Source organism: Macaca nemestrina, chromosome 17 (assembly GCF_043159975.1).
Source record: "Macaca nemestrina isolate mMacNem1 chromosome 17, mMacNem.hap1, whole genome shotgun sequence".
Lineage (NCBI taxonomy): Eukaryota > Metazoa > Chordata > Mammalia > Primates > Cercopithecidae > Macaca > Macaca nemestrina.
The window spans coordinates 4,535,532-4,546,069 of NC_092141.1; the positions used below are offsets into that span (position 1 = coordinate 4,535,532).

The 10,538-nt window shown below is 50.4% G+C and overlaps 1 protein-coding gene across 1 annotated transcript in view; it reads right to left on the minus strand.

Moving 5' to 3' along the window:
- Positions 1-8,068, minus strand: part of LOC105472134 (ubiquitin conjugating enzyme E2 G1) — a 103,295-nt gene extending 95,227 nt beyond the window's left edge. Inside the window, exon 1 of the mRNA XM_011725127.2 lies at positions 7,664-8,068. Within this exon, the coding sequence (XP_011723429.1) occupies positions 7,664-7,709 (46 nt within the window). The 5' untranslated portion in view covers positions 7,710-8,068. The remainder of the gene's footprint in view (positions 1-7,663) is intronic.
- Between the last annotated feature and the right edge of the window lie 2,470 nt (positions 8,069-10,538).

Genomic DNA, 10,538 nt, shown 5'->3' on the forward strand with positions numbered 1-10,538 from the left:
CCCGGGAGGCAAGAGGTTGCGGTGAGCCATGATTGCGCCACTGTACTTTAGCCTGGGCAACAAGAGCAAAATTCCATATCAAAAAAAAAAAGAAAAGAGGAAAAAGAACTCTTTGCCTAGCATTACTCTGTCTTAACATAGAAACCCTAGAAAATATATACCTTACATAAGAATATGATAATGTGGCCGGGCGCGGTGGCTCAAGCCTGTAATCTCAGCACTTTGGGAGGCCGAGACGGGCGGATCACGAGGTCAGGAGATCAAGACCATCCTGGTTAACACAGTGAATCCCCGTCTCTACTAAAAAATACAAAAAATTAGCCGGGCGCGGTGGTGGGCGCCTGTAGTCCCAGCTACTCGGGAGGCTGAGGCAGGAGAATGGCGTGAACCCGGGAGGCGGAGCTTGCAGTGAGCTGAGATCGGGCCACTGCACTCCAGCCTGGGCGACAGAGCGAGACTCCTGTCTCAAAAAAAAAAAAATATGATAATGTAATTAAAATGCATGTACATTCAAAAGCAAATGAAAACAGTGTCTCCTGACATAAAGAACGTTTCTTAAAAATTCCAATTTGATAAACTTACTTAAAAGCAATCTTGCTTTACAAGATTAAAGCAAACAACAAACAGCTGCCAGGTAAAAATTTAAATTCTTTATATTTTTAACATATCCCTAGCCAATAGAAGAGTAGATAAGAAAAGCTAAAGGAAAAAAAGCAAAGATACAGCAGTAGCAGTTTTTCTAAGTCACTGGACATGGGTATAAAGGTTAAATAAAAGGTGTAAAATAAAATATTTCCCCTTACAAAAATTAGCTTGTTGGCCGGGCGCGGTGGCTCAAGCCTGTAATCCCAGCACTTTGGGAGGCCGAGACGGGCGGATCACGAGGTCAGGAGATCGAGACCATCCTGGCTAACCCGGTGAAACCCCGTCTCTACTAAAAAATACAAAAAACTAGCCGGGCGAGGTGGCGGGCGCCTGTAGTCCCAGCTACTCGGGAGGCTGAGGCGGGAGAATGGCGTGAACCCGGGAGGCGGAGCTTGCAGTGACCTGAAATCCGGCCACTGCACTCCAGCCTGGGTGACAGAGCGAGACTCCGTCTCAAAAAAAAAAAAAATTAACTTGTTGCAAGTCTAGAACATAACTTCATAAAAAGAGGTATACATCTCTACAGCAACAGCAATACATTATTTATTCCAGAAGTTTCTCTGAGGGCCACAATCTATCAATGGAACAGCACTGATAAAAACTTCTGATTAGACCGGGCGCGGTGGCTCACGCCTGTAATCCCAACACTTTGGGAGGCTGAGGAGGGCAGAGGAGATTGAGACCATCCTGGCCAACATGGTGAAACTCCGTCTCTACTAAAAATACAAAAATAATCCAGGGGTGGTGGCGTGCGCCTGTAGTCCCAGCTACTCAGAAGGCTGAGGCAGTAGAATCACTTGAACCCAGGAGGCAGAGGCTGCAGTGAGCCAAGATCTCGCCACTACACTCCAGCCTGGGCGACAGAACGAGACTCCATCTCAAAAAAAAACTTCTGATTAACTCAAATTAGCCCAATACTATCTTGCACTAAGGGGAAAAAGTTTAGAATGTTCTATTGTAACATTTAAATATCTTATTTCCTGGAACTACATTTTATTCTTTTTTGTTTTTTTTTTTTTTGAGGCGGAGTCTGGCTCTCTTGCCCAGGCTGGAGTGCAGTGGCCGGATCTCAGCTCACTGCAAGCTCCGCCTCCTGGGTTCACGCCATTCTCCTGCCTCAGCCTCCCGAGTAGCTGGGACTACAGGCGCCCGCCACCTCGCCCGGCTAGTTTTTTGTATTTTTTAGTAGAGACGGGGTTTCACTGTGTTAGCCAGGATGGTCTCGATCTCCTGACCTCGTGATCCGCCCGTCTCGGCCTCCCAAAGTGCTGGGATTACAGGCTTGAGCCACCGCGCCCGGCCCACATTTTATTCTTTATCATGTATCTGTTTATAATAATCATGTTCATTACCAGAATTCGGAGAATGTTTGCTTTTTGTGATTTGTACTTTTCTGTACCTGAAATGCTGTTAACCATATAAACCTACACTGTGTTTACCTTGCCAGAGTGTTTCCATAAGCCCACACTTCCTTCTCTGAAAAGTTATTTCCTACAAACCAATGAAAGGTAACATTAGACGTACCCTTAGAAGTCATCTAAATTCTAACAAAAATTTAAATCTAAAAAAAATTTCAATAATTAAGAAATGCCAAATTATTTATCCTAAATCAAACTGATCTCATTAAAAGAGTGCTTAATTAATACTTTACTTGCTTAAAGCAAAGGAATGCCCACACTACAGTTTACCATAATTTGGCATACCCTCCCACCAACAAAAAAATTGTACTGAAGTACCCAAAGCCGAAAGAGGCAAGGATTGAAACTCATCTTGACAGAGCAATGAGACATTCTTCACCTGAGAAAAGGAAGTCAAAAGGCAACAATAGGGGACAGGGCGTGGTGGCTCAGGCCTGTAATTCCAGCACTGTGGGAGGCTGAGGCAGGCGGATCACAAGGTCAGGAGATAGAGACCATCCTGGCTAACACAGTGAAACCCCGTCTCTACTAAAAATGCAAAAAATTAGCCGGGCACGGTGGTGGGCGCCTGTAGTCCCAGCTACTGGGGAGGCTGAGGCAGGAGAATGGCGTGAACCCGGGAGGCGGAGCTTGCAGTGAGCCGAGATTGCATCACTGCACTCCAGTCTGGGAGACACAGGGAGACTCCCTCTCAAAAAAAAAAAAAAAAGGCAACAATGATAGTCACTGGATTATCAGATTTTACACCCTGGATCTACTCTATTAAATAATGATCAATGCACCTAATTTGACAACTATATGTGAAAGTATCACAAAATACAATGTGTATTAACAAACTATATAATAAAACTGGCCTGGCACAGTGGCTCACGCCTGTAATCCCAGCACTTTGGGAGGTTGAGACGGGTGGATCACCTGAGATTAGGAGTTCGAGACCAGCCTCACCAACATGGAAAAACCCTGTCTCTACTAAAAATACAAAACTGACCAGGCGTGGTGGCACAAGCCTGTAATCCCAGCTAATCGGGAGGCTGAGGAAGGAGAATCGCTTGAACCTGGCGAGGCAGCGGTTGTGGTAAGCCTAGCTCATGCCATTGCACGCCAGCCTGGGCAACAAGAGTGAAGCTCTGTCTCAAAAAAAATACACATATGCAATAGAGGGGCCGGGCGCAGTGTCTCACACCTGTAATCCTACCACTTTGTAAGGCCAAGGTGGGCAGATCACCTGAGGTCAGGAGTTCAAGACCAGCCTGGCCAGCATGGCAAAAACCCCATCTCTACTAAAAATACAAAAAATTAGCTGGGCATCGTGGCACACACCTGTAATCCCAGCTACTTGGGAGGCTGAGGCACAAGAATCGCTTGAACCCAGGAAGCGGAGGTTGCAATTAGCCGAGATCGTGCCACTGCACTCTAGCCTAGGCGACAGAGCAAGACTGTCTCAAAAAAAAAAAAAAAAAAAAAAAAAAAAGACATTTGTCAGTGATGTGTTGCTTCCATGAAAAGAACCTGTGGTCAGGGTGAAAAGACTATGCTTTTTTGTACTCTTTGCATTTTTAACCAATGCTTATAATACCTTTTCAAAAGATAAAATGTTTTAAAAGTATCTCTAGTGCTGAGGGATTTCTTAGTGTTTAACATAAGGCACTGCAAAACTTGAATTGCCACGGCTGAATTTGCAAAGGAGTAAGTCATAGTCTAATAATATCCATAGAGAAATACACAACCTATCTGATTTCATGAATATGTTAGGTGTCTTTATTTGCTTAACAATTAGCCATAATGGTCTTTTCTGAAACATTTTAACTCAGTAATCTTCAACCTGGGATGATTTTGTCCCTCAGGAGACATTTGGCAATAGAGACATTTATGGTTGTCACAACTAAGGGAGGATGCTACTGGCATCTAGTGGGTGAAGGCCACGTATGCTGCTCAACATTCTGTAACGCACAGAACAGGCCCCACAACGAGACTCAACCCAAAATGTCAGTGGCGCCAAGACTGAGGAACTCCACAACCCAAGGAACCATTGTGTTCAATTCTCAAAGTAACCAGGTTCTTCATTAAGTTATCAACAAAACATACCCCATATATTCTCCCAAGTAATTAATTTAAATCCTTAAGGATTGACAGACTAGAGGTTCAATAAATGTAGCCACTCATACAAAAATTAGCCTGGCGTCGTAGTACACACCTGTAATCTCAGTTACTGGGGGCGGGTGGGGGTGGGGAGGAGCAGGGGATGGGGCAGGAGAATCGCTTGAACCTGGGAGGTGGAGGTTGCAGTGAACCGAGATTATGTCACTGCACTCCAACCTCCGTGAAAGGTGGTGGTGGCTCACACTTGTAATCCCAGCACTTTGGGAGGCCGAGGTGGGTGAATCACCTGAAGTCATTCGAGACCAGCCTGGCCAACATGGTGAAACCCCGTCTCTACTAAAAATACAAAACTTGGCCAGGCACAGTGGCAGGTGCCTGTAATCCCAGCAACTCAGAGGCTGAGGCAGGAGGATCACTTGAACTTGGAGGTAGAAGTTGTCCTGAGCCAAGATCTCGCCACTGCACTACAGTTTGGGCAACAAAGTAAAAACTCTGTCTCAAAAATAAAATAAAACAGGCTTTTATTTCACACTCTGTGTAGTTATCAAATCTTTCCAATAAATTTTATATGTTTACATTTCAATTAAAATTCATTTGCCTTGCCCTACTACTTTGTACATTTCGAGCATGTTAATTCACATGCTTCAAATTTTTCAAAACATATTAAAAACAATCCCATTGTTTCTCATCAAGAAGGCAGGAAAACTTAAATCTGCAGCTAAGTAACTTTACAATGAGGCCTGAAAAAATACAAATTAAATTGCTCTCTCCTCTATCTTAAAGTGTATTTTAGTATGCCCCATCAGAAAGTCAATCATTAGTAAAGAGCTTTGGGACGTTTTATTAATATTTGCATATACATTGTCCAAAAAAAAAAAAGAGGGCAGAACGGAACCAAGTGACCAACAAAATCTAGAGCTGGTTCAAAAACGGATAGGAAATCGTTTTGACACATCGCTGCTGCTGACACTGTTATGTCTTATTTTACTTTCTTAGTAATGCATAACTTCTTTTACACCTTTTAAATGTTTATCTTTTCCATTATGTAACAATTCAATGTTTTAATACCTAGTACCTCAAGTTGTTTAACAATTCACCACATAAAACTTATTCTGATTAAAGAATTGGGGAAATCTTAATTCCCTCCTCCAAACAAAAAAGTATACAGAAAAGGTGTTTATAAATGTCAAGATGCAGACGGGCGCGGTGCTCACGCCTGTAATCCCAATACTTTGGGAGGCCCAGGCGGGCGATCCCCAGGTCAAGAGTTGGAGATCAGCCTGGCCAGCATGGTAAAAACCCGCCTCTACCAAAAATACAAAAAATTAGCCGGGCGTGGTGGTGCGCGCCTGTAATCCCAGCTACTCGGGAGGCTGAGGCAGGAGAATCACTTGAACCCAGGAGGCGGAGGTTGCAGTGAGCCGAGATGACGCAACTGCACTCCAGCCTAGGTGATAGAGTGAGACTCTGCCTCAAAATTTAAAAAAAGATGCAATAAAGTTCTTTTTTTTTTTTTGAGACAGAGTCTCGCTCTGTCGCCCAGGCTGGAGTGCAGTGGCGCGATCTCGGCTCACTGCAAACTCCACCTCCGGGGTTCACGCCATTCTCCTGCCTCAGCCTCCCCAGTAGCTGGGACTACAGGCACCTGCCACCACACCCGGCTAATTTTTTGTATTTTTAGTAGAGACGGGGTTTCACTATGTTAGCCAGGATGATCGCAATCTCCTGACCTCGTGATCCGCCCGCCTCGGCCTCCCAAAGTGCTGTGATTACAGGCATGAGCCACCGCGCCCGGCCCTTCTTTTTTTTTTTTTGAAGAGTCTCGCTCTGTTGCCCAGGCTGGAATGCAATGGGGCGATCTCAACTCACTGCAGCGATGCCTCCCGGGTTCAAGCAATTCTCCTGCCTCAGCCTCCCGAGCAGCTGGGATTACAGGCGCCCTCCACCACGCCCGAATAATTTTTTGTATTTTTAGTAGTGACGGGTGTTTCACCACATTGGCCAGGCTGGCCTTGAACTCCTGTCTTCAGGTGATCTGCCCGCCTCAGCTTCCCGAAGTGCTGAGATTACAAGCGTGAGCCACCGCGCCCGGCCTCAGTGCTTTTCCAGTACATAATTTTGATGAGTATCCTGTAGTATCATTAGAACTTCTCCATTCACTGGAAGCGAACTCCCCCGAGCATCTAGAACTTTAATACTTGTCCAAACCTGCTTGCTCATGGTCTAATAATAAACCCAATTATACTATCTGTAAGAACCCCTGACAATCTTTTCCTTAAGAAGCTATAAAGGTGATTTAACGAACACCTCAAACTCTTAGTAAATGTATTTCAAAGACAGATTTCATCACTCCAGTCTTTGGCTTCTGCTGAGGGCCGGAGGCTACTGGTTGTAGAGTGGGTAGGGGGAAGATCGCTTGAACTGAGAATGACACACGCCGGGCGTTGTACAGCAGGGGTAACTGCTGGTTCATTTCTCTTTAAATCTGGCAGCACGTGGGGCTGCATTGTGAAGCCACCAACCCGCCTCCCCCCTTCCACTCCGCACACGGACGTCTCCAGTGCGCATGCTCTGCGCACACAGTCCTAGCAGAGTAGGAGCCAACCCCCTAAAAAGTCAACCTGGAAGCCGCAAACGGCCGGAGGCCGGGACAATGGGGGAGGGGGGCCGCAGGCTCCTCGGAGAGGCCGACCCGGCCGCCGCCCCGGGCCAGAGTCTGCGGGCGCAGCTCCGGGGTTTGCGGGCCTGCGCAGGAGCAGGAGTCGCGGCGAGCACAAAGCCCGGAGCCGGCCAGCGAGCGGCTCTCCCCGCGGCCCGCTCCTACCCTCCCCCAGCCGGGCGGCGCAGCCGGAGCCCGTGCCAGGCGGAGGCAGGCGAGGCGGCGTTCCGCACCCCGCCAGGGTCTCCGGCACCCGCGCGCCCGCGTGGAGGCCGCCGAGGCCGGCGCTTTTGTTGTCGGCCCCAACTCCGCGGACCCAGCGCCGCCCGGGGAGAAGTTTTGTGCGCCTCACCTATCCCGCCAGGGCAGGTCCCTTCCGCCCGCCCTCGCCCCCTGCGGCTCAGACACCGAGCCTGGGACTCGCAGCCACGCTGGGCCCGGACGCTCCAGCCGGCCCCGAAGGTCCGGCGACCCCGGCAGCACCTGAGCCCGGGACCCGCCCCTCCAGGCTGGCGGCCCCGGCCTGGGGATCCGCACACAGCCCCTCCCCCGCAACGTCCTACAGAACGGTGGGGGAGGGGGGCCGCCTCCTCTCCGATCCCCCGGGCGCCAGGCCCGGTCCCCGGCCCGGAGCTGGGTCGCGTCCCCGCCCCCAATGCCGTCCGAGAGCCAGGCGAGAACGGCTGGGCCCGGCCGGGACCGGAGCCTCGAGGTACCCACCCTCGCAGGCCCGGACCCCTTCGGCCGTGCGGCCGCTGGCTCGGGAGGAGGAGAAGAGGGACCGAGCAGCGGCTGTCTGCGATCGCGGCCGAGCCCGGCGGCCCGCCGCCCGCCTGCTCACCTGCCAGCTGTCTTCGCAGTAGCAGTGCCGACTGCAGCTCCGTCATCCTCCCCGCCGAGGGCCCGGGCTGGCGCCGGGGCTTCCGAAGGGCTGGGGACAGGCTCTGGGGGCGGCTGGAGCGGGGTGTGCCGAGGAACCCGGGCCCCGCGACCGGAGCGCCGGAGCCGAGGGAGGCCGGGCTGAGGCGGCGGGAGCGGCGCCTCGCTGCCGGTGCGAGTCCGCTCGCTTCAGCTCTTTTCACAGCGACTCACGCCCGGAAGGGGAGGGTGCCCGGGCTGCCGCGGCGCGCACTGGGACTTCGCTCGCCCGCTTCCCTCCTTCAACCCGCCCGTCGGCCCCACCGGTGCCTTCCCCCGCCACTGCCTCACTGCGCGCAGGGCCGCTCGGCGCAGGCGCGCTGAGACAGCCGACTTGGGAAGCGTCCCGCCCGCTAGCCCGACCCCTCGGCCTCCCTCCCCGCCCCCGGCGGCGGAACCCCGCCCCCTGAGCGCAGTTGTGCCTGTCGTCGCCATTTTGGGAAGGTCGACGCCCGGCTGCCAGCCCAAGTCTCCGCTGGTAGACGCCCCGCGGACGCCATGACAAAGAGGTCGCGGAGGGTCAAATACAGCATCTGGATTGAAGTAATGGATATGGGAGCGAAGGGGCCAAAAGAAGTGGTAGATGTCTTGTCGTTGGCGAGCGCCCAAAAGCCATCTAACACTGCCACATGGTGTGCGAATTAGGAATTGTTAGAAAGCCGAAGTTAGTACTGGTGTGCCCCATTTTAACCAAACACCAAAATAGAGGCAATATATGCTGATAATTCTCTTTACATGAAGAGTGCACAAAAAGATTTTTTTTTTTAGACCGAATCTCGCTTTGTCGCCCAGGCTGCAGTACAGTGGCGTGATCTCGGCTCACTGCAACCTCCGCCTCCCGGGTTCAAGTGATTCTTCTGCCTCCGCCTCCTGAGTAGCTGGAATTAGAGGCGCCCACCACCACGCCCGGCAAATTTTTCGTATTTTTAGTAGAGATGGGGTTTCACCATGTTGGCCAGGCTGGGCTCAAACTCCTGGCCTCAAGTGATCCACCGGCCTCAGCCTCCCAAAGGTGCTGGGATTACAGGCATGAGCCACCGCGACCGGCCCTATTACTATTGAGCCCCCGCAACCGGCCGTGTTATTATTATTATTTATGGACAGCAATTCTTTCTGTCGCCCAGGCTGGAATGCAGTGATCATAGCTCACTGCAGCTTGGAACTCCTGGGCTTAAGGGATCCTCCCATCTGAGTCTCCTTAGTATCTGGGATTACAGGTACACACCACACAACCATGCCCTGCTATTTTTTTATTTGCTTTATAGAGATGGGGGGTTTCGGCGGGGCGGGGTGGCTCACGCCTGTAATCCCAACACTTTGAGAGGCCAAGGCGGGTAGATCACCTGAGGTCACGAGTTCGAGATCAGCCTGGCCAACATGGTGAAACCCCGTCTCTACTAAAAATACAAAAATTAGCCCGGCCTGGTGGCAGGCGCCTATACTCCCAGCTACCTGGGAGGCTGAGACAGGAGAATTGCTTGAACCCGGAGGCAGAGGTTGCAGTGAGCTGAGATGGTGCCACTGCACTCCAGCCTGGCCGACAGAGAGAGACTCCATCTCAAAAAAAAAAAAAAAAAAAAGAGAGAGAGAGAGAGGGGTCTCTCTGTGTTGCCCAGGCTAGTCTCAAACTCCTGGGCTCAAGCAGTCCTTCCAACTCGACCACCCAAAGTGTTAGGATTACAGATGTGAACCACTGCCTCCCTATCAAATAGACCAAAGGGACAATTTTGATGTTTCACTTTAACAAATCAAGGAGATTTCCTTCTATTCCTACCTTCTGTTGCCCAGGCTGGAGTGCAGGCTCACTGCAACTTCCACCTTCTGGGTTCCCTGGTTAAAGCAATTCTCCTGCCTCAGACTCCTGAGTAGCTGGGACTGCAGGTGCACGCCTCAAGGCCAGGCTAATTTGCTTTCGTATTTTAGTAGAGATGGGGTTTACCATGTTGCCCAGTTTTACTCTGTTTCAAAACAAAACAAAACACACTTTTTTGGAGATAGGGTCTTGCTCTGTCACCCAGGCTGGTCTCGAACTCCTGAGCTCAGGCAATCCGCTTTCCTCGGCCTCCCAAAGTGCTAGGATTATAAGCGAGAGCCACTGCGCCTGGCCTATTCCTAGTTTCTTAAGATTTATTTTTTGTAATAATCTCCAAATCTTGTGAAAGATGAGAGTTGGATACAGGATTGGAAATTGAACCTAATCCTCAAACAGTGGGAGGCCCCTGAAAAGTTTTAACTAGGAGTAGAAGAATAGCAGACTTGCATTTTGAATGTTTTGCTGTGGCTGCAGAGAATACATGAGGCAGGGAAGGTCAAGACCAGTGCCCTGCAGGCTGTGGTGGCTCATGTCTGTAATCCCAGTTCTTTGGGAACTCCATGCAGGAGGATCACTTGAGGCCAGGAGTTGGAGACCAGCCTGGGCGACAGAGCAAGACCCTATCTACAAAAAAGTGTGTTTTGTTTTGTTTTGAAACAGTCTCCCTTTGTCACCCAGGCTGGAGTACAGTGGCACGATCTCAGCTCACTGCAACCTCTGCCTCCCGGGTTCAGGTGATTCTCATGCCTCAGCCTCCTGAGTGGCAGGGATTACAGGCCTGTGCCACCAGGCCTGGCGAATTTTTGTATTTTTAGTAGAGACAGGTTTCACCATCTTGGCCAGGCTGGACTTGAACTCCTGGGCTCAAGTGATCCACCCGCCTCAGCCTCCTCAAGTAGTGGAATTACAGGCAAGAGACACTGTGCCCAGCCCAAAATATTTTTTTTTTAATAAAAATTTTAAAAGACCAATGGAGAGCCTTATG